Source organism: Argiope bruennichi, chromosome 4 (genome assembly GCF_947563725.1).
Source record: "Argiope bruennichi chromosome 4, qqArgBrue1.1, whole genome shotgun sequence".
Taxonomy (NCBI): domain Eukaryota; kingdom Metazoa; phylum Arthropoda; class Arachnida; order Araneae; family Araneidae; genus Argiope; species Argiope bruennichi.
In genome coordinates this window covers 102,524,605-102,549,820 of record NC_079154.1, presented here as the reverse complement: position 1 = coordinate 102,549,820, position 25,216 = coordinate 102,524,605, and the positions used below count along the sequence as shown (strand labels likewise).

General features: G+C 26.4%; 1 protein-coding gene across 1 annotated transcript in view; it reads left to right on the top strand.

Annotated features, from left to right (window-relative positions):
• LOC129965422 (histone deacetylase complex subunit SAP130-A-like) overlaps window positions 1–24,001 on the top strand; it is a 33,053-nt gene extending 9,052 nt beyond the window's left edge. Inside the window, exons 6-22 of the mRNA XM_056079275.1 lie at window positions 90–223; window positions 320–402; window positions 1,104–1,263; window positions 3,429–3,804; window positions 5,358–5,456; window positions 6,166–6,349; window positions 7,641–7,813; window positions 11,349–11,477; window positions 11,568–11,730; window positions 11,818–11,940; window positions 12,610–12,722; window positions 16,491–16,575; window positions 16,673–16,758; window positions 17,135–17,260; window positions 17,346–17,449; window positions 19,973–20,119; window positions 22,677–24,001. Coding sequence (XP_055935250.1) covers window positions 90–223; window positions 320–402; window positions 1,104–1,263; window positions 3,429–3,804; window positions 5,358–5,456; window positions 6,166–6,349; window positions 7,641–7,813; window positions 11,349–11,477; window positions 11,568–11,730; window positions 11,818–11,940; window positions 12,610–12,722; window positions 16,491–16,575; window positions 16,673–16,758; window positions 17,135–17,260; window positions 17,346–17,449; window positions 19,973–20,119; window positions 22,677–22,826 — 2,435 coding nt within the window. The 3' untranslated portion in view covers window positions 22,827–24,001. The remainder of the gene's footprint in view (window positions 1–89; window positions 224–319; window positions 403–1,103; window positions 1,264–3,428; window positions 3,805–5,357; window positions 5,457–6,165; window positions 6,350–7,640; window positions 7,814–11,348; window positions 11,478–11,567; window positions 11,731–11,817; window positions 11,941–12,609; window positions 12,723–16,490; window positions 16,576–16,672; window positions 16,759–17,134; window positions 17,261–17,345; window positions 17,450–19,972; window positions 20,120–22,676) is intronic.
• The last annotated feature ends 1,215 nt before the right edge of the window (window positions 24,002–25,216 follow it).

Here is a 25,216-nt window from a genome sequence, read left to right as displayed (position 1 = left end):
CTTCTTTAAATTGAACTATATAAAGTGAATCACCTTCGGTAATTGAAAACAGATTGTGTATTATAAACATTTACTTTCTCTTTTTCAAGGGCCTGCAGCTGTTGCTAGTATTAGTGCAGCTCCTAAATCTGCTGTGGCAACTCCCATTCTCAGAACTCCTCATTCATCTACTACAATGGCTTTAGCCTCTTCATCTATGATGGCGTTACATACTCCTGTCAGGGTGAGAACTTGTTTTTCTTTACTTTATATTTTGATATTATTTATGAATACAATGAGCTAGGCAATTTGATATTTAAATTATTCCCTTTTTTTTTAGGCAAAATCTCCAACACTTGTTAGTAGAACTGCTACTCCACCAGTGGGTTCGAGTTCAATTCCCCAAGTTGTAGATTTACAGAAGTAAGAACTGTTTTTGTGATCATTATGTTGAACATTATATGAATCAGTCAGTTATTGTGATACTCTTTTCTTTAAAGATTCAAAATGAGTTTAAATGTGCTTTGTGAGCATCTTGGAAAAAAAAAAAAAAAAAAAAAGATCACAAATAGATTAGTAACAGTGATAATTAATAGACAAATGCTCATCATGATAAAAATTATTAAATAAACTAAAGAAAATGATATGAGCACAGTTAAAGATTACTTCTTTTCTCAGTTTTTCAAAATCCAATTAATGTTTAGAAAAATTATTCAGTGCAGATAATTGTACCATTAAATATGAAAATAACTTTATTAGTAGTGTATTGTTAATGGTAATTAATAGGAATGTTCTTTTTACTTTGTTTTACTATTTTATTATTTCAAGAATTAATATAAGTACAAGCTTCATATTTAAGCAGAGTGAGATAAAAAGAAATGGTTCAAAAATTTGAAAGCAATACTGTGAAATAAAAGTATAAGCAAATTACTATTTAATTTCCCATTATTCTAATTATGGAACACATCAATAATAATATAGAACAGTGAATTAATTTTTAAATTTAAAAGAAACATGTTAAGAGATTAAAAAAAAAACTTATATTTTGTTTTTATAAAATATACTTAAAGATCATTAAAAAATATCTAAGTTTTTTGTTTATTTTACTTATTTTTCTCTTCCAGATCTACAAGCCATTCTCTCTCTAGCAGTTCTACACATATTGGATTAGGATCTCGAACGGTTGAGGGTTCAGTTGTGAGAACTGGACCATCACACTCTTCATCAATTACAATTGCTAAGCCTATAAATATTTCTCAGCCCATTGTTCAACATTTACAGCAGGTACAATATATTTTAAAACTATTTTAGGATAAATTTGCACCATTTTTTACTATTTGAAAATATCTGTGCCTTGTAATTTTTCATGGTTTTATTAATAAGGCAAAAAACATTATGTAAATTCATCTTGCTTTGTTTTCACTCTAAGTTTTGTAATATAATTGCAGCTATTTTCTAACTCTCAGTTTCCTACTGCACAGTGCTGCACAATTTATTTATACATTTAAATACAAATTTAGAACAAAATGCCTTAATTTTTCAGTATTTATGCTTTATTATTTTCATTTGAAATATATTAAATAGTTTATATATTATATATGTATTAAATATATCTTATATTAAATGTATATAAATATATATTAAATATTTTAACTTTAATTTATTTTATTTGTTTTTACAGCTTCACTGAATTTTAATTTCACTTAAATAATTAATGGTGCTGCAAAATGTGATTAGAATTTCTCAAGTTTAGGCATGCTGCATCACCAAAAACTGCTTTCAGTCAGAGGAGGGAATATATAAAAGAAAGAATATGTGATTAGAAACAGGTGAAACAAGATGATAGAAACAGGCATCAAGCAAAATTTAATGTTAACAATGTTGTTATGAAATTCAAACTCTTCCATCAAAATACTCAATTGCATGGTTTTGCTAGTATTAAAATTAAGGTTTAAAAAAAAAACATCTTCTTACAAATATTATTTCTGAAATAAGATTTCCGCTTCTACTTTTATTTCGTAGTGTACACATATTGTTTTTATTTGCATACCATTGAATATTGTTGACTGATTCAATGAAATTCATAACTTTCAGTTGTATCTAATAACACATTGAATTTAAAAAAATGAATTTTATGCTCATCATTTTGCTGTTTAATATTATTAAAAATAAAATCCTCTATTGTTTGATTTCCAGCAAAGAATTCAAAAACCTTTATATGTGTATAACTATTGAAAAATATTTTTTCTATGGAAATAATTGTGTGGCTTACACTTAATTTTTCTATAGATAAAACATTTTTCAATAATTTCACAAATACTTTCCTAAAAAAATAATAAATACATAAATAAAAAATTGTTTAATGTTAAAAAGGCAAACTTCTAGTTCTGATATAACAACAGGAATTGTCACGATGAAATGAATAATTGTTTTATTTCTAAGAGTTCTGACATTTTTTAAACAGATAATGTTCTTTGAAGCTGTAATGTTTTCTTATTGAAGAATCTTTAATTAAAGCTTATGATCTAAATAGCGTTGTGCAGAATAATATTAGTGTTATAGGAATTTTTAAAAAAATAAAGCTTTTATCAGATTTTTCTACATTTGTATGTAAAATTGCTTTAAGAGAACACACGCGGATTATGAAAAGTTACACTTAAATTTAATTGTAATTTTAAAGATCTGAATTTTTTTTTATTTATCATTAATTTAGCCTAATTTTTGATTTAAAAAAATTTGCCACACAAAAATTATTATCCTAAAGACTATAAGTGTGAAAAATTTTAAAATTTCCTATCTAATAATTCTGGAGCTTAGTCAAAATCTATGAAAAAAAGGATTGCAATACTTTAATTGAAAGCTTTACTACAAAAAAATATATATATATATATAAAAATATTATTACTATTTAAGTACAGTGGAAGAAAGCTAATATTGAAGAGGAAATTGTAACTCTAGTTTTTTTTTTTTTTTTTTTTTTTTTAAATGAAGAGTTGATTGATTGGGTGGGGGGATCTTGAGAACCTACATATCTTTAGTTATTAATCAGAACTAGATCAGATGGATTTCTCAAACTTCTTCATGGATGGCTCAAACTAGATCAGTTGGATTTCTTTATTTGGGATACCCTTGTCAATAAATACCTTAAGAAAATTTTGATGACAAGAAAAGTTTTTTGGATTGTTGTGGATTTAAATATTATGTTGGAAAATGAATAAATCAGAAATTTAGTTTAGATACAGGAAGATGCTGATGTTTTGGCATTTGCATGTTTCTTATATTTAAACTGCTTCTACATCTTTTCCTTCTCTTTTACTGTATTTCCAAGTTCTGTGACATCATATTTTACCTAAATTTATATTGGTTATATAAGTTCCCCCCCCCTCCATTTCTATACATTGCAAACCTCTATGTTTTAAAATGTATTTGATTTTTTTTTTTTTTTACAGGTGTATGATAAAGGTAATTTAAAGTCTGTTTCCAGTCTGTCTTCGACTGCAAGTTCAACAGCAAATTCAACACCAGCTCATCAAACAGTGCCTCCTAACAGTTTTACCTCAGTGAGTGAAAATGTTGGTGTGGTTCCCTCAATATCCAGATCTGCTAATTCATCTGGTTATTCAACAAGTATTATGCAGTTATCATCTGCAGCTGTTGGTCAGTCTTTACAGACTTTAAGGGCTACTCATGTGAATCCAGCCATGCATTCATTGACTAATTCTTCTTCCAGTGTTGCCCCACATCAAACGCTCACTGTGATTTCTGCAAAGTCATTAATGCCTGCAAATCACTCTATTGCTTTGGCTACAACAACAACTCGTTCAGGTATTGTTTCATTCATGTAAATATAAATCTAGTTTACTTCACATTATATATATATATATATATATATATATATATATATATATATATATTCTTACTTCTTCACTCCTTTTTTTAAAATTGAGATTAACAAATTTTAATAATCTTCTAATCATTTTTATATCAAAATATTATCAGTACTTTTTGTTTTGAAAATAAACAATTATAAATTTCTGTATATTTTTTTTTTTATGTAAAAGGCTTAGAAGTTATTTTTGCTTTATGAAAATATCCATAAATTTAAAAAAAAAACACAATGTAGGCACTTTCTTCCTTGCAGTAGGACAAAAAAAGAATGAATAAAAATGTAAAGTTTTCCATGTGCTTTTCATCCATTTGAAGTACTTAAGTGTATTACTTGCACTTAAGTATTTAAAAGTTTACACTTCTTATTAAGAATGAGTAAACTCAAATAATTATTGAATGCATGTGATAAATGTGTCTCGATGAATGTTAAAGTATTCTTACAAGTAATTTTCAATAAATAATAAATAGTTCTTGCATGTAATAGTAGTTATTCTTCTATCATGTGCTGTAACAAATAAGATTATAAAATATCCTTAATAATTTTTCAAAAATGGGTGAATTTTTGGCTCAATATGCTCATTAATAAGGTAGCTGAATCTGAGCATAAAATATTGTAATGAGCATTTTTCAATTTTGTTACTTCAAAATTTAGTGTAGTAAAATCAGTTTTGAAATATTCTAAATTTTCTGCATTTGCCGAACAGTTCATAATCATTTGACAATTCAATAATTGCAATGTTGTAAGAAAGTTGAAAAACACTAATCAATATAAAATAGATTTTCTATTACTATATTTTGATAAAAAAATGTTTTTGTCAGTTAATCTGATAATATTGTCATTCTTTTCTTATAAATGAATTCTTTACTTTAAATTATTCTGCTTTGTCAGCTCAACCCCCAACCCCACCCATCCATTTTAAAAGTATTTGTATTGTCAGTTTTTCAGGTTTTACTAACTTTGTTTATTAATAGTTTTGACTAGATTGGTTAAAGTTATTTTTTAATAACTGGATTTTTTTTAAAAACTTTTCCTAGTTATGCACTTGTTATTTGCAATCCAAATTTGTTCAGGATTTCTTGGCACTAGCACAACAGCCTTGTATGGACTCTTGTCTCCCCCTCAGAATTCCATTCCATGGCATCCTGTTCTTAACTAAGGTTTTTCATTTGTCATGTTAATAGTTTTCAAGTCTTTTTCCAGGCAGTCAGTCCTATTAAGTTTTGGTTTCCCTCTATTTTGGTTGCTGATTGGCATTTAGTTCAGGATGGAAATTTTTATTGAATGACTTAAAATGATATTTGATAGTTTAAGATTTTTAGTTTTAAGAATCTACATGTAACTAGTTCAGTGTTTTTTAGCAGTTTTAATTGGTGGAAGTTAGTAATGATTCTGTTAGCAATGAATATTTCTTGAGGGAATGATTAGTTTTCCTTGATGAATCAGAAGTTTTATATGTGAAATTATAATAATTGAAAATTTTTTATTATAGGCACTCCAAGTACATCAGTCAATGCTTCTGGTAGTGTATCAGTGGTACCTAGTCTTGCATCCCGGCCTAATTCTATTAATCCTACTACTATTCCAGTTGGTAAGTTTAAATTTTAGAAATATATTTCTCTTTTGATATATACTTATTCATTTCTAGTTCACATTTTAATTTTTGGAATCTGTGAGGAATAGTTGTTTAATATATAATTTACAAATGTCACTTAGGAATGATTTTCATACCCTCCAACAGCTAAGGAAATTAAGTGAAAACTATGGAGTTATGGATATATAGGGAGAAAACTTTGAAAAATGCTGAAAATACTCTTTCCGAATTCTCACTCACAACAATGCCACCTATTAGTTAAAACATTTTTTTAAGCATGATTTAAAAAAAAAAAATGAATTCTTATTCCTGTATGAATACAAAAACACTGGAGTTGCTCTTCATTACAAAATGTATATGGGAGTTTGCTATGATATTAAACTGAGCAGGAATGTCTTTAAAAAAGTACAAATGCTTGCCATTTAATAATAATAATAATAAATTGTAAATATCTGACAGTGTTAATTTGATTGTTCGACAAAATCATATTGTGGGGTTTTTAAGTAATATTATTTCACTTATATATTTAGTCAGTAATAAGTGTCAATTAAGTAATTTGGAGTAATATTTTAATCAATAAAAATTCTTTGGAAATATCTATAATTTTGGGATATTTGTTATGTATAATACACCTATCTGTACAGATGACTGGGTAAATAGTGTTGTAGGGTATGGATTTTTAATTATATTATTTTTATTTTTTTAGCTAAAGTATATCCTCAGTCTCCTGTGACTTCAAGAGCTATTAGTGAACCTTCTGTTCCAGACAATGCTCGAGTTGGAAATTTTTCTTCGCAGGCTTCTGCTTCAAATTCGGCACGAGTTACTACTTCATCTTCATCTAACAATACTCCTCAAAGTGTTATGATAACTGAAAAGCAGGCTGAAAGGTATGAACAATTGCATATCTTCCATGCAAGAAATTAATATAGTTGGTATATTCATGAAAAGTTAACTTTTCATGAATTGGTAAATTAACTTGTACAGTGGGGAAAGCTAATTTTCCATACATTTTTGTATTTAAATATTGTGGTTTTTACAATTGTTTTATAAGGGATAGAAATCAATTTAAAATAAATTAAATTTCCTTATTTATTGTTTACTGTTCAACCTATATCTAATAGAAATCTATTTTATGAAAAGATCATTTTTCAATAGTAAAATTATCATACTTTATTATTATACTCACATAAGCAATTTTTTTTTCAAAAGGAATTTTTATAGAATGTCATATTTTACATTCTTATTTGTTCTGCAATGTTTAATTTAATACAATCTACATTGTTTTACTATTCCATCAGCCCAGTAGCATATTAATCACAAAATATATGTTGTAATGTATTTTTCTTCTTTTATTTTTATATATAAAAATATTCAGCAAACTATTATATCAAAACAATTTCTCTTTCACTTTCATTTGAAGAAATACTTTTACTATCTCAGAAAGATTCTGCATAAATCTTCAGTTTAAAAGACTAAGCATATTAGATATGAAATGTATTCAAAACAATATAAATAATATATGAAGCAAAAGATATTCTAAAAGGAAATATTGTCTAGTAATTTTATTTCTAGTCTCTATAGTTATTAACTCATATTTTTTCTAATACATCTTAATATGTCATAATGAATTTGTTTGACAGCACCCACCCCCTAAATCATTAAACTGATTTCAGAAAACTTTGCGGCAATTTTTATTTAAAAGAAATAAATTTTGTTAATTTTTTAAATTACAAATATTCAGTTAATTACAATTAATTAAATTTTTGGCATTTTTAAACAATAATTTTAGAGCAAATTATTGAGTACAAAATTTCTTTTTTTTATACTATCTTAAAATCTTAAAAGTAAGAAAATTACCTTCAAATTTATTAATTGAAATTACTAAAAACTTTTTGCCCTCTGTATTTTACTTTTATATTCTGACCTTCAATTTTAATTCTTAATTTATATTTTAAGTCATTTTTAAAAACTTTAAAATTATGAAAGTTTGTTTTCTGTCATAGTTATCTTTGTTATGGATATCTTATAATGAATATATTATAATTGATTTTAAAGATAAATTAGTGATTTTATACTGCAACAAAAATATCCATTTTTTTTTTATCTGTGTATGTAAAGTTAGTTAAATTGTGATTTCTATTGTGATATATTTAGAAGCTTTTTTTATTTTATTTTCAGTAATTCATCTGTTCGCTTTACTTCATTATCTAAACCACAAGGAAGTAGTGCAACATACGCCCCATCTACTACATATTTATACCATGATCAATATTCCAATTTGGCTATGCATCCTTATACCTCAAACCCACCTTCTGGAGGTTTTGCTTCTTCTCAGCTGAGGCCAGCATCTTGTATGTAAAATGATTAATTTAAATCATCACTTTTATCTATTTTAATTCTCATTTTTATAAACATAATTTTTTGAATTATAATTTATAATTTAATATATATTTGAAGCATGCATTTATTTTCATTATACTATTTTTTTGGCATTATGTTTTAAAACTATATTTGGGTAAAATGAAACATATTTTCTTATTTCATAGTTTTAATTAAAAAAATTAATTATAAAAAATGTTCATTTTGAGGTTCTAGGCTTGAACATTAAATAAATTATTGCATCAATTCATTTAATTTAAATCTAGTGATTTTTGAATTTCCCCTCGTGTGCACGCATCCTCTGTAGACATGACTAAGTTTAATATTAGGTTCTTTGACAATAAAACATTTCTCTATATAATATAAAAAGCTAATGAAATGATAAAACATAGCCAGTCACTGAAGGCATAACAATCAGATGGAAAAACATATATCTGCTGATAAGTTACAACTCAACCTAGCTTCGCTTCTTAATTCAAATTCCAAAGAATTTTTTTACATTGTTTGCGAACATTAATTTAGTTTAAAAATAGTTAATAATCTAAATAATTGATGTATTATTATAAATGCTATTGACAGCGACATGAAGCTGGATATTCTGAGAGTTACTTTATTTGCCGGCAAAATAACCAAGATGTAATTAACAAGATGTTTTACCTCATCTTACTTAGTATAAGATATTAATTTATTTTATATATCTTTGTTTTCTTATGATATTCAATGACTAATTGAATTCATTCAATCACTGCATTTACTAAGCAAAAAGAATCAATTGCATTGATCTATAATTGAATAATCAGTTATGGTTGTGAAGCAAACAGATAATTGTTTAGCAATTATAGGAGTTTGGGGTTGGCAAGTGGTAGCTGGGAGGGGGCTTTTAGCCCCCTAGTAATTGGTATATTGGTTATTTATCATGTGGATCGTTTTCTAATATGGATTTTCTTTTTTCATCATTTTCTATTTAATGTAGCATACCATTTTTTAAAAATGTTTTTTTTAAAGGCATATAATTTATACTGTGTTCTTAGTAACAAATTCAATATAAAGGCCAACATCATGTCATTTTATTTTATATCAAAATGCCATTTGTAAAATTTGTCAAAACATCTTGTTAAAGCTTAATGCTTGCATATGCTACCTATATTATATATACTACCTATATTTACTTTACTTTATGCTACCTATATTATACATATACTAGCCGCCTTTGGCGACCAGCCGGTTCGCCAATCTTAAAGCTCGCTAAAATTTTAATAATTAAATATTTTATGTAATTCCTACTTTAATAGCTTCTTCATTAAAATATTTCAAAACTTCAAATTCTGATAGTCATATAATTCGCTCATAAAATTATAAAGGCCTTCAGTCATAACATAATATGTATATCTCTAATTTTCTGTTAGCTCCTGTAGAATTTATGCTTTAAGTTAAAGTGGAAATGATTGATCTGCAATTAATAATAATGTTTTTTACTGAAACAATACATTATTTTTAATAATATGATTACTGAAAACAGAGTCACAGAGCATTTAAACCTTATGGGCACTAAAGAATGTCTTTCTTAATTTTTGTAATATCTCAAGAATTTGTCAAAATTTTCTCATATTCATCATGAGCAGATCGATTAATTAACAATGTTTGATTTTAAATGCATCAAACACTAAGAAAATAAACAGAATCGTTTAAAATAATCGGTCGCAAACAGGTTTAAAAAAAAGATGTACTTAAAACTATAAGCATATACAAAAAATATATGACTAACATAAATACAATTTAATTACAAAAGCATAAAACTAACCTAAATAAATTTTTTTTATCAAATCCGCATCCATTGAAAATAGTTGTTAACAATCAGAACACAATGCGCATGTGCGAATTTTCACCGCCAGTTATGGTAAGGCAAATGCAGGAATTTTCTATGCCAGTTGGGGTAATGCTATACAGATTAGAAATTTCTAATTTCCTTTATTCTGTTTTATTTTAATTCAAAAGTACTTCAGAATGAATCTGAAAGGTCGATTAATTAATGTTTAATTTTTAATGCATCAAACACTAAGGAAATAAACAGAATCCTTTGAAATAATCGGCCGAAAATATGTTAAGTCTATTCTTAAAAAAAACTGAAGCCTTACTCATTTGGCAATGGGAAAAATGAAAGGATTCTTTTGGCTGGAAAGTTAGTTTTTAATTAATAATAAAAATTCTAATTCAAAAAAAAAGGACCCTAGGTGCACATTCCCGACTTCCAAGGTATACATGTGCCAAATTTGGTAGCTGTAGGTCGAACAGTCTGGCCTGTAGAGGACCAACACACACACAGACACACATTGAGCTTTATATAAGTATAGATAATTGCAAAATATTACACATTGTTAGTGATTCCAGCTATAACTTCAAAATTTCACGTTTTAATGTGAATAGTTTTTGGCATGCAACATTTTGATAAAACAATGAGAATCTATTTCCCAAAGTCTGTTCAGTCATTATATTTCCAGGTAAAGTTGCTGTTTGCTGTAATAAAAAGAAATTATATTTAATGCAAAAGATATTATATTTAATTCTAAGTTTTCATAATACATTTTAATTTATAATTCAGAGTTGTGGTAGAATTGGGAAATCTGATGAAAGTCGGGGAAATTCAAATTTCTGGCAAGAGTATTGTCAAGAGTTTGTCGATTATTCATGGGATTAGTGAATTTGCACTGGTATCTCTACTCTGAAGCCCAATGTTGTCAAGGCAGTCATAACAACCGCAATCTGAGAGAACTTTTTTTCATGGATATAACAACTTTTTTCTAATTTCATTAGAATAAAATGGGCTGATGAATGTTGCTAATAACAAGCGAAACTTTTCCAAAGAACACAGAGAGTGACTAAATTTTGGTTCAATCTGTTTTCGACTCTAAACATTGCATTGATGCCATAGCATTGTTAAAGATGATAATGATATTTTTTCATTATGACAGTAATGTTGAGAGAGGATTTTTGATCGATAAATATTGTTTATGGGAGAAATATGGAATAACAAATACTCATTGCAAGAAAAATTGTTTGAGAGTATTCAAGCAAATAGTAGAATAAGTAATTTTGAAATGTCAAAATAATTTTTTTTTTTTTTTCTAATGTGAGGAATTTACGAGACAAATATGAAGAGTATGGGAAAAAAAATAATGAAAAGAAAAGGAAGTTTGATATATATTGTACATATACTGTAATTCTGAGTTGAGAGGAATTCAGGAAAATAATATAATTATTAGTCATAAATCAGAAAAATGTAGCAAGTTTAATTAGGGAAATTTCTTTCACAGTTTCTGTAGCTACTCTGTAATTGTATGTTTACAAAAATATAAAAGTTTGCAATGAAAATTGCACTGTTTTAATGGCTTAATTTAATTTAATTTTTCTATTTAACAATATTAGTCAATTCATGTTTGTTATTGATTTTATGCAATGCATCAAAATTAAAAAGAAAAAAAAAACCTTGAAATTGTTTTCTTTTTTTAGTTGCACAACATACAACAAGTAACACTTCATCACATTCTTCCACTTCCACATCAAATCCTGTACAGCCAATTAATTCTGTAATGGTTGCAGTGGATTCTCGTCACTCTGTTGCCCTGCATCCATCTTATGGTATTGTACCAAATTATATCAAAACTTTGTATTGTCAAATTCTATCATTTTCAATATTTCTGTGTTTTCTTACCAAATATTTTATTTCAGGTGGAAAGAGTTCAGATATTTCAGCTCCATTAACCTCTAATGGTAGCTCTTCTATTGGACAGGCACCAGCTACTACTTCTTATAATACTTTGCAAACTCAAGGAAGTGTAAATAACCATACATCTCCTCGGCCAAGCATTTTGAGAAAAAGAACCAGTGAGAGGTAAAAAAATTGTTTGATTTTTTAAAAATATGGTTATTGAAATCTGCAATAAAAATATTGATTGGATATATTTTTTCCTTATTATAGCTTGAATACCGTTGTAAAAAAGAATTTATCAAGCAGCTTATGTATAAGTGAACCAATCAGTCCTCGTTCAGATGCTAACAGTAATGCAAATTTTTCATCGGTTTTATCACCTAAAACCAACAGGTTTGTAAATTTCTTAGATAATTTCTTTATAAAAAGTATCTTAAAGCAAACATTACAGACTTATTATTCTCCAATAAGTAAAAATAAGAAGGAAATTAGAATTTCTTTTAAAATAATGTGTTATTGATGACAAATGTTTCATTTTCTTTTATTTTCCCTCCAACTTTTGGGTTGCAGCATAATTCTCAGACACAGATAAAAAAAATCATTCATTTCTTTTTCTTGTGGGGAGTGATTGTATGTAGAAAATTTTAAAAAACCTTTGTCATAATTCAGAAGATTTTTTTATGGATTATTTTTTATAGATTTTTTTTATGGATCTAAAGATTTATGGGTTCTTTAAAAAAATATTCCAACAAAATCAACATATTGTCATATAAACTTAAAACAAAGTATTTTAATTAACTTCTGTTATAATTGTTAGTAAAATGTTATTCCATTTTGAGTTCAGAATTGAATTTTTGTATTCAACTTTAAAGAACCTATTTATATTTTAAAGATAGCTTGCCTTTAAAATTTGTCATATATTACTGATTGGATAATATTAAATTGTAATATATTTCCACCCAAATCTATTGTGCAATAGATTTCAAGTAATGATGTATATTTTGATGAGATTATGTTTTTAAAGAATAAGTTGGTATTTATAAATTGCCCTTTTTTCTCTAGTGAAAAACCTAAAGAAAATGCTACAACTACAGTGACTGTATCATCTGAAAATCTTATTTCTTCATCAAGTGTTCCACTTCCTGCAATTAAAAAAGAGCCTGGAGCTGTTGAAAGTTTGTTTCCATTTTATACAACTATATTTCCTTTTTTTTCCAGGCATTCTTTTTATCATTGTGCTCATAAAAATAATAATATATTAAATAATTTTTTCATTACAAATTTAGTGTATTTATTAAAATTTTGTTTTTGAAATTAAGAAAAATGTAATAGATAAAATTCCAATAAGCCAACAGTTTTGAATTATATTGTTTTCTTATGTGTTTGTCCATATTTTGCAGCATTTCTCAAAAAATTATTTTTTATAGTCTTGGAATTTGTAATGTGTACTTTAATAATATAAATAAATATTAAATGTGAAGGGTATCATTTATTTAAGAACAGATTTTGATGTTCCCACATATAATTTTAGTGTTATATTTCAAAGATGTTAATTAGGTAATTTTAAATTTATATTCTCTCATGTATGACAGTTGCCTTCTTTAATTAGAATATGAAAAAAAAAAGTACAATGTCTCAGCTTTTTTTATTAAATAAAATATATTATTAAACAGAAATAAGGATTCCATATTTAATTAAATACTATGAATGGCATTAGGCTTAAACTGTTTGTTTTTCAGAAAATCAGGAGTCTTAAGGGAGACTTCTGATCATTTGAGAACTACATTCCATTATTAGCTTTTATTTTCATTTAACCAAATGAATGAATTTACTCTTAATTTTCTCACTCAGTGAATAATCTTGCTACATGTCAGATATATATATATATATATACAAATTAATTTTCTCTTCTTTCATGTGGTTAATTTAATACCTTTCAGTTAAAATAATAATAAAATATAGAAATTCTTTTGGTATGTGGAGATTTGAAAGCATTTTTAGAGATCTATAGGTTTCAACACTAAATAAAACAAAGAAAATAAATCACTTGAAACATGTTTTTATAAGTGTATTGTCATTTTAGAACTGATTTTATTCTCAATAGAAAAAAATATATGTATCAGTAGAACTATTATAAAATAAACAGTAGATGTTTACATTATAAGGTAACTTTTTTCAAAAGAGTATAATCTTAACTGCAGTGCATGCAAGTGCATTATTCTGTATTTAAATAAGTTAGAAATAATTTTTTTTTCTCTTCAAGAATTGAGCTAAATGTAATTCACCTTAAATAATAAAAGAAAATCACTGAATTTTTTTCATTTACATAACTCAGCTGTTCATTGACTTATTTATCTTAGTCATTTGATATGGAGAAAAAAATGTATGAAGTTTTATTTGAGTAGCAAATTAATATTGCTTTCTCTTTAAAAATATTTTTTTGAATACTATAATTACAGTCATATTTAAATGATAGGAAGTTGTTATGGTAAACTTTATTTTGAATCAGGGACTGAAAACATTGGTCAGTATTCATGGGTAATGAATGGTGTTTATTATTTCAAATCCATAAGAAATCATTATCAACATTATAATTAGTACTTGTTTTTAATAAGCTGATGTGGTATATAGGAATCTAAGAGTGTTTCTTAGATTTCTTAGTGAAATTAGGTTAATATGTCCTAATACTAACAATAATTGTGGTCCATGGACAAAATGTATTTACTTAGAAGGAATTCATAATTTTTGCCTTAAAATATTTAATTCTTAGCTCAGGAGCTTTTCAGGCGGAATCTGTTTTTTCCATAATTAGTTTATCCAAAAGAAAAAGTGTTATTGAATATACACAACTTTTTTGCTAAATGCAGTTGATTTATAAATATGCATTTCATTTTATTTTATTAATTTACATATGCGACATTATTTTAAATATAGTTTTTATTTATTTTTTGTCATAAAATTTTTTGTCATAAAAAATTTTTAAAAAATTTATTTATTATTTCACCATCCAATTTGATTCATTTTTTTGCACAAATTTTCCTAGAAAATTTTTTAATGTTTGTACTGAGAGTAACCATTGTTTTTTTCTTTGAAGAAATTATGTATATTTATACATTTATTGCTAAAAGACAATTTAGTGCTGTCATATTCATTGGAAGTTCTCAACTTAATTCATTCTTCTTATATGATACAATACTTTTCACACACTTTGATTGTAACACTTGTGCAAAAATGATGTTGATTCAAAATCTTTTTTGCCATACTTTGTCAAGAATTTATTATTTAAACTAAACAACATTAAAAAAAGGGAACTAAGGAAAGAAAAAAAGAAGAAAAGCTGTTTTCAGTCCCTGTTTAGTCAGTGTTTACATGAGACTTGTTTTTAGAATCGGTTTATATAAAAGAAAGAAAGAAAAAAAAGAAAGAAAACAAAAAACTAGGCACTTTCTAATGACAAATCAATGCATGTGATGGCTGCACGACACTATTAAATAGAGAGTGTCCTTCCAGGCAGAGCAGCCTCATCATTTTGTACAGCCTGGCTTTCTGTGAGCTCCCTTGGATGGCTTCTGACTTTAAAGGTCACTTTTCACAGAAACCAGACTGCTCCAAGGTAGGAATTTTGGTTCTGCCATCACATTACATCAAGTATGATTTGCTTGTACATTTTTCAGTTTTATATTTATTTAGGTAATTAAAAAAAGTTTTATATAGCAAGTAGTTGTCTGCTCATTCTTTTCAGGAAATATGAATAAATTATCTATGAGAGTTTAATTGTCAAAAACACTTCTAAATATTAAATAGTATGATATAAATATATTCATAAGCTTCATACATGTAGAAAATTTATTCATAAAATATACAGATAAATTATTCCAGTAGTAACTTAAAATATTAATTTTTGACATGAACATTAATAAAAAAAAGTAAAATAAGGAAGGATTAAAACTAATGCACTTTTATATATTATAGAATTGCATCTACATTAAAAAAAACATACAGTTGATATGACAATATTTTATATAGTTCATTTTAAAACCTGAGTTTTGCTTTAAATTGGTGATGTTAGAAGAATCTTAAGTTCAGTTATGCAAATTATGGTGAAAAAGAAACTGATATCACATAAAAAAAAATGTTTGTGCATGGAATTTTCGAATGAAGCAATTTGCTAGTAGGATTGTGTGCTTTAAGAATTAGAAGAAGAAAAAGTTTGAAATGCAATGTATTTTTTTCTCTCAATATTTTGAGGAAAATGTTAAGTCTGTGATATATTTATTCTCTTAGGTATTGAAGTGAATCTGAAATTTGTTGTCTTTTTAATTTTTTGAAGTTCCTCTTTTCTTTCCCTTTTTTAAAAATGTTTTTTGCTAAATTTCACAAGGGGGAAAAAAATCTATTTATAAAAATATATAAATTTTCAAGATGAGATGTGTCCTCTTAAAGTTACCTCTGTTAATTTGAATATATGCTTTTGAACTTTTTTTTTCTTCCCCAGAGAAATACCACATACAGTATGCCTGAATAAATATCCTTAACATCCTGTTCCACAAATTTAATTGCTTGTCAAATTTATTAATACAGTTTAAAATATTGCATTATCAGAGAAGGAATATCATCTTACTTCGATTGTCTCAAACATATAGATTTATAACAATATTAATTTTTCCCCCTGGATTGTGAAGTAATTTAGCTCGGGATGATTGTATAATGTTTATTTTATGTAAGCATACTTTTTAAGGTTTTCTTCCTAGTTTATTTTAAATGATCCTGTTGGATCTTTCTGTTAGCTATTTCAGCATTAATAGAAGTTAATATGATTTATTGTGGCTTTAATTGGATAGAAATAATTTATTGCATAAATTTATTAATGACTTGTTGAATATTTTGTTTTTTAAACAAATGTTATTGTGTTTATGTGATTCACATTTTATTTCTCATTTCAGATGCTTGTAATAATTCTGAAGCCATCTTGAAAGATATGCGCATGATAGAAGCATCCCCTCGGAAAAAACCAAGAAAGCAATTGCTGTATGATCTTTTTTATAATTATTCACAGTGCTTAAATATGAAAAAAATTTAATTTCGTTATATAATTTATTTATTTATTTTTGCTTTTTTTTTTCAGTGCTGCTAATGAATTGATTGAGACACATTCATCTGAAGGAGATGAAAATAATTTTGATGCTAAAGTGAAAATGAAAGAAGATCAAGGTATTTTTCAGAAAAGCTATTAAATCAGAAGAGTGGCTATCTTTTATTTATATTATAATCATTCTATTAAAAATCTGATAAATGAAGTAATTTTATGATTAATACAAACAAATGCTGAAGGACTGAAGTATTTTTCAAAGCATATTCGTTTGGATTATTAATGTTTGGTGAGGAAATTACAAGTTCTTTTGAAAAAGCTTTCAGTTTGTTAAAACTATCAGAAAAAATCAAAGCAAAAAAAACCCCATAAAGTTTCAGAATATTTTTTTGAGTAAAGGAAAAAATTAATTTAAATTATCTGGAGAGTTTTTCAGATAATCTTTGTGTTGTAACTTTTATTAAACAATGATTTTTTTTTTTTTTTTTTTTTTTTTAGATGAAGAGAAAACAAAATATGTCACATTTTATAAAAGACCAAGTATGTCTCTGTTAAGTACCTATCGTCAGACATGGAAGCCTAGGCATAATCATTTTTCTAGGTATTCTGATGTCAAACCTAAAGGTATGCATTTTTCTTTTCAGTATATTAGATGTAAAATAATTTTTATTGTTATTATTACTTGAATTGTTATTACTTTTTATTGTAGAAGAAAAGAAACCAACTGTAAATGAATTGGCTAATCAGAAGGGAATTCTTCAACAAGTTAATGGATGGAAAATTTATCATTTGTCAGCTCAAATGGAGGAAGTTGTAAGTTAATCATAAAGTTTTTCTAGAAATGCTAAAATTTTTCTACTCTTTTTTATAATTAAATGAAGAATTATATAAGCGACAAATTTGTCAGTTATTTTAGCAATGTATGGCCCTTCTTTTATTCTCAATAAATGTGAATGATAATTATTTTTCTAAAATCAAATTTGAAGGAAAGGTTGAAATCAGACATGTAGTTTTTGGATGTTGCTTGCAAATTATAAGCATTCTCTCTCTTTCCTTTTCCTCTTTATTTTTGTGATGATTTAAAATTATTTAAAACATTGTTTAATTTGCTTGAATAAAGGATTAGCTCTTGGCATGCATTCAGTAGGAAAGATTTTAGGTTCTCCAGCATATGTGCAAGTTTAAAGTTTAGAATATGTGTAAGATTTATATTGTTTGAAATTAGCTATTTATAATGCAATGGATGAAAAGAAGTTCTACTCCATTTGCTGCCATACAATCCCACATGAGGACAAGTCACTCCCATACTTTATTGTATGTTTTAAAGCCAGCTCTTTTCCAACTTTCCTCCACAATTTATATCGTCCATCATTCCCATATAGATTAAATTTGCTATCGTCAGAGAAAGTAACACAGTTCCAAAATGATTCTGGATTTGAAATATGTTCTTTTGCAAATTGAGAGCCTATTTTTTCTGTTGATGGAACTAATAAAGGGCTTCAGTTTTGGATATGACTATGAAATCCTGCATTATAAAGAACGTGTCTAACAGCTTCATTTGAAAGCTTTCTCCCAGTTGCTAAGGACATCGATGATGCAGGTTTGGGAGTGCTTAACTTTGGATTTTTCTTTACTAAATGTATAATTTTCCTCTTTGCATTAATGTTCAAAATTTCTTTACATGCTCTTTCTGGAATATTGATCAGACATCTAGTTCTATGTTACTTTTGTATTATTTTTGGATGCAAGCATGACTTTTCCCAATCAGTGAAGTAATTTTTGAAGATATTTACTATCTTTTGACCACTTGATGACTAAAAAAAATGTTTATTCTCAGAAATTTCCCTCCTAGAATTTATTTCAAAGGTTTTATAGTGAAGAAAATAATTGCATTTGTAAAAAAATTATTATTATGCTTATAGACTTTGAATGCAATTGTAGGATCCTGTAAAGAAAATTTTTATCAGAAAAAGTCAGAATTAACTGACAAATTCTTTAAGTGTATACTCAATTTTGTGGCTTCAAATTTTGTGTTTACCACAAGAAAATTATGTAATTAAAATATTCTAAAGACTTCATATTTGTTTTTAAACTCGACTTTAATGTTTTTTAAATAAATATTTCTGTAAATATTATGCTTAAATAATAAGTTTGTATTGCATTTTTACACCTTTAAAAAAGTGATTGATGTATACTAAATTTTGAAAGTAATTTTTCCTCTGTAAATGACTGCAACAAAATTTCCTCTGTAATGACTTCAACAAAAAATTAAGTCAATTTACTATTAAAAACAAAGTAAAAAATGTAATACCATTAATACAAAAAAAATTTTCAATAGTGGTTTTATGATTGGCGTAGGGTTTAGCTGGTCATTGAATAGTTAAAAATTAGAAGAATATAAATGAATGTTAAAATCAATTCAACATACTATTAAGAAAAAGTTTTACAACTGATATTTACAGAAATAATTCCATTTCTTTATCACAATGCCATTCAATGAGTGAAATTTCATCAGAACAAAGCTACAACTGATGCTTCGAACAATACCACTACATTCTTTGAAAAATGACAGTTGAGACAGGCATTGCATCTATATGTTTTTATATATCCCTACAATCCCTTGATGTTCCATCTATAGACTATTGAGCCTTTGACCTAATGAAAAAGTTCTTTCTAAATGCAAACTCGCCATAATGACTGGACTCAAAAGCAGAAGAAAGAAATGTAAATCAGTATTGCCATTTATAAATAACCCTTCTCCTCATGGAAATTGCAGTTACAGTTCAGGAAAGAAAGCCATTATAAATAAATAAACATCATTTTAAACAGCTTTTGAAATCTTTCTAAAATTGTGTTAACACATTTTGTAAATGTTGTAATAAATGTCTACTTTGGATGTTTTATAATTGAAATCTTCAGTTAAATTTTTAAAAATACCTATTTTAAGTAAGTTCAGAAATATTTTATTAAAATCTCATACCAGGAATATAGTTAATTATTTCATTCTTTTAAAACTTGAGTTATAGCTTGTTTACTAATATATAAAGACACGTTTTTAATCTGTAATTGGAAAAATTATGGTTCTTAAAATTTTAAAATCTGGAAAGTGGTGAATTTTTATCTGTTTTTCGATCTATCAACAACACAATTGTGTTACTTATTAAGGTTCATTGAATGTACTTATTTTTTTTTCACCACAAACAAGGTTTGCGAATTATTGTTTGGCTACTCAGTTTCATTGCCCAATTTATAACTGTATGGGAAAAGATATTTTTGCATATGATTTTTCCTTTAAAGATTATCAGTGCATTTTTTAAAACTTTTTTTCTTTTAAAGATTGAATTGGAAGAGACAGTTTATTCTCGATTGTCGAACCTACTGGAATTTGTCGAGAAAGATCCTAGAGCCTTGAGAAACAGAACCATTTCAAATTCCCTCACTGATGAGGATAAAATTATTAATAAGCTTACAGACTTGATTAAGGTAAGTAGATGCATATGTCATAAAACATTTTATTCTAAATGTGATTTCATACTGTTTTATTATTTTCTTTTTAATATTGATGTAAGTTTAATAATCTTAAAATTTACTTATGCTGAAGAGATTTTGATTATGACTTGAATATTATTGCATTTTAAAAATAAATTTAATGTGAAATAGAACTAATTTTAATTGAATTTGGCAAATTTAAAGCATTTGATGATAAATGATCAGTCAAGGAAGCAGGTCAATCAAGTTAAAAAAGAATGACCATGCTGTAAAATGTTCATTATGGTGTGGCTCATGTATCATAATGTACATTTAATATAGATACCAATAAATAGGTAATATACTGGTTATTCTAATGATTGATCCTTATGCCTAAGTATTTCTTCATCTCTTACTCTCAAATTTCAGTGAATAGCTTAAAAAGTAAATAAATGCAAAATTTTACTGGATTCATTTTAAAAAGAAATACTGATTGTGTCTGCTATTATTTCAATTATTACAGTTGCTTACAATAATATTTTGTACATATGGTAGCATATAATGACAAATAAATATGATGAGTTAAAAAGTCATATTTTGTATTAGAGAAAAATAATAATAGACATATTTTTTCAGTTGAAAGAAATATAAATTCGTGTAAAAAATATTTTATGTTTGAGTAAATAAGTGTATACTGTTGAAAAAAAATTAGGGTGTCTAAATTTTCATACAGTCCCCAAGAGCATTAATCATATTTAGTAAAAAATCTTGATTTATTAATATTTTAAACAAAAATGTTTCCATTTTTATTGACAGAAGTTTCTAGATTTGATCTATTTTCGTCCCAGAAGAGTGATTTTTTTTGTTTGTTATATATAGTATCAATATTACTTTTTACTAAATGCAATCAATGACTCCAAGGGATTATATAAAAAATTGGCAAGTTATCAGTAGTTCTTTTATTGACTCAAATAACATAAAATATATATATTTTTTACATCAGTTTAATTTTTTTTTTAAAAAATTAAAAGTAAATTACCATTTCTAAAGGTTTAGAAATTTGCTGAAGCTGTATTTAGAATGACTGTTTTTAAGTATTTATAGTTGTGTGTAATATAAACAGATTCAGGTATGAAGTATAAATAAATATATTATAAAGGACATTCAGAAATAAATTTATTTTAATTTTTGAAGCAGATTTTTTTTTTAATGATGAAAGATTAATTTAAGCCCTTTGAGGTGAATCCAAGTAATGAATATTTGACAGTAAAGCAGCACATATACCCACCAGTGAAGAAAGACAAAGTCCAAGCATACATTTTATGCATCAGGAAAAAGAATTCCGTATGCTTTGAAAGTAAAAAAAAAAAAAAGTTTAACAAGCAATTTAATAAAATAAAAAAAAAATCAATATAAGACAGTTAAATTTATGGTTGCATTTTTTTTTAAATTTATGTCTTATCAAAATCAAACTTATAAAGGGTGTCCCAAAATAAACAAAGTTTTTTTTAATTGTTATATTTTTATGGAATCATAGAGGTTTTTTTCTTTTAAATTCCGATATTTTTATGGAATTGTACACAGTTAAATAGTTATATTTTTATTGAGTTGTAATTTTATTGAAGTTATACAGGATAGGGTTATGCATGGAATAACACATAGGGAAATGGCCTCCACAGCTTTGTTGGCACACACGCACTATTTTGCCAAAATTTTCCATTTTGCACAAATGTGACTGAATTTCCTTCTTCAATGCATGTGGGCTTGTTAACATAAAGCTTTGTCTTCAAATAACCACATAAAAAGAAATCCAGTGGTATTAAATCACACAATCTACGGGGCCAATTCCCAAATTTTAGAACTGTGGCTGCCAGACTTTCATTAGTTTTGAAACGTTGTTCAACAATTAAAACATATTGTTTTATTCATGTAACTTCCCATTTTTACTAACCCTAAACTATTAGCTGTCAAATGGTTGTTTTTAATAGTGTTGCCAACATTTTACTGCACGAATGAGAGCAATTTCAAATCTTGTGCTAATTTTAGGACACCCTTTATAAGAGGCTTCCCATAGTCTTTGAAAATCCTTGTATTTTATTTTACTATACCTGAGATTCTAAAAAAGTGCAGGATTTTTTACTAGGTCTTTAAAAAGTAAGTAAAATCTACATCCATTAATTTTAGGGAGAGAAGGGAAAAACCAATTCTTTACTTGGTTTTGTCTTGAGAGTGTAAATATGTTTATGAAATGAGCACCCGGTTTCAGTTTGATGAAATTAACATCTAGTCTTCTAGTAGCTATTAGTAAGGGTGTTTGCATTGTCATTTCGAAACCTACTTTGAACTGTAAGTATTGATTCATTAATCACAAGATGAGTTTAACAGGTCTCTTTAATACTATTGATTTAATTACTGTGAAATAATAAGTGAAACTGTACTTTAATGTGGAAATATCTAAGTTTGCCATTTTCAATTTTATGGTTCTTGAATTTTTTTTCTTTATTAACCTTGTTATAAATGTAAGGATCATCTTTTTTTCCCCTTTGTTCCTAAATGTGTTTTTCTTTTAAAGGGAAACTTACAAAGGAGTAAACTAGTGCAAGAACAAGTGGCTGAATCAAAACAACAAGCCATTAAAATCCTTGATCACAAAACAAACATTATTGAAATGGTAAACAAATATATTAGCCGACGGCCACTTAAGAAAAAGGAGAAATCATGACCAAGATAATTTTGTGTGCTGCATTTTTAAAACCAATCAGAAGATTTATCAATGTAAGATTTTATAAGTGCATTCCTTGCATAAAGACATTTGGAATGTGTTGTGTATAGAAAAAAAAACAACTTTATCTCACTTTGTAACATTTCACATTTTAATGTTTTTTGTCCTGGAGATTTATGAGAATTTTGTAAATATTTTAAAATGAATATTTTAAGATGTGTTGCAAGCGTCTTTAAAAAAACCATCATTGTCATTAATAGCATCGCTAATTGTAAAAAGAATGAATAGAATTTTCATTGTGGATATGCATTAAAAATGTTTTAGTACTCATCTGTGTAATTATGAATTGAAAATCTCATTTGTAAACTGCACCAATCTATATGTGGCGAATGTTTTACTTGTAAATGTTGAATTAAGCAATGTTATTTTTTTACAGCTGAATTTCATTCCCTCTTCATTAAAAATGCCAATAAATCTCGGGTCCTTTTTTTCTTCTCTTCTTTATTACATAATTTAATGTATAATTTTGCAGAATGTTCCTGATGAACTAAAATGAAGATAAAGGTAATATATTCAGCTTGTACAATTTCCATTCATTATGAAATGGAAATTTATGTATGCATTAGAAGATCACACGATTGCTAGACTCTACCATATATTCTTCTCTTGTTAAATATTATCAAAGTTTTGAATTTTATTATACAAATCTATTTGTGTAATTTTGATTGTTTGGTTCTTATTACTTAATCTATTAAAATTTTTATATTTTATGTTAATGAAAACAAGTTATGTATAGAAATCACTGGAGATTTGAATTTTATATTTTTTTTTTCAAATATGAACGAATTTCTGACAATAAGCATGAAGAGAATCTAAAAATCATTGCATTTCTATATGTGAATAATATTATTTTAATATTGCATGTTTTTTAACCTTTGACTTGTACACTCGGTTTTTCTTCTTTTTCAGCATTTATTTCAGATGTTTTAAAACAATTTTAATTTTTATTCCAACTTTCTACTTGCCTGTTATTTGAATTAGCTTCTTATTTTTGTTCATATTTTTTTAAAAAAACAATACACAACAGTGCAATTGTTTCTGATAAGTGGAGAAAATATGCTCTAGTTTTGTAGCATGACTGCTTCTTTGCATTTACCTTAAATTAAAATGACATTTGGATGAATAAGTTGTGTTTTATTGAGTCTTGATTACAACTGAATGCCTTAATTTTCTGATACATATTAAATCAATTTCTGCATTGAAAACAAAACATTATTTCTTTAAACATTCTAATACACTAATCAAATTAGATGTAAAAATATCATTTAGTATTTTTATATGAATATTTTAAGGTACAAAGTTTTGTATATTAAAGGGTGAAAAGTGGCACGTCTTTGAGATGGTCGATGAAATGATCTAAAATCATGCATTTTTATAAGATTGTAATGTTCAAAATTTCATAACTCAGTCTTTAGTTGCTATTAAATGAACATTATTCTTTATTTAAAATGTCAGTGTCATAAAAGTATTAAATATGACTTATAAGACCAAGAATTTGTAATTCATCAGAATATTTTTTTGACTCAAATTGTATAAAATAATATTCTTAATTTAGACCATTTTTCTTATTAGAGGCAAATGCTTAAAACTGTTTAAAAATTAGTCGTTGGGCTCTAATTACAGCTGATATCCTTTATAATAAACTATGTTGGTCTTAAATAAAGCAACATAATTGTAATAATAATATGGGTAGCTAAAAAGGTCTCAGGAATATTTATTTTATTTCATGCAGACTTGTTGAAAATTATAGTTTTCTAGGTTTAATTTATACTGGGAGTCAACTTAATCTTTTAATTTGAGCTTTTGTCAATGTGATGGCAACATTTTAAAAGTTAATTTTCCCCATTAGTTAGCAAGTTAAATTTAATTGTTGAAAAATATGCTTAAAGATTGATTAAAAATGGTATAATTGAAAAGGTAATTTTTTGAATTTTAAGATGCTGTAATATTTTCAGATGTTATGTTCACATACATTTTGCCTAGTTTTTTAAAAAAAGTTTCAAGGTGCTCATTCCCACTTCTCAAAGTATATGCGAGCCAAGTTTGGTAGCTCTAGGTTAAACCAGAATCTCAGAGAATCGAAAAAACAATAGAAGAGCAAGCACTATTTCTCAGTAGCCTCAGTTATAAAATCTAGCTTGTGGAAATATACACATTTTCTTCTTTATTATAAGTAAAGATATATTTGAGAAAATATATTGCTGAAAAATTATGGACTTAAAATATTTATGTAGCCCTTGGCTCAATTAATTATAATTAACAAGTATTCTTGACGTATTTGGCTTTAAGCTAAACATCTGGTCAAATAAAGTTACTTTTTTTTATGGAAA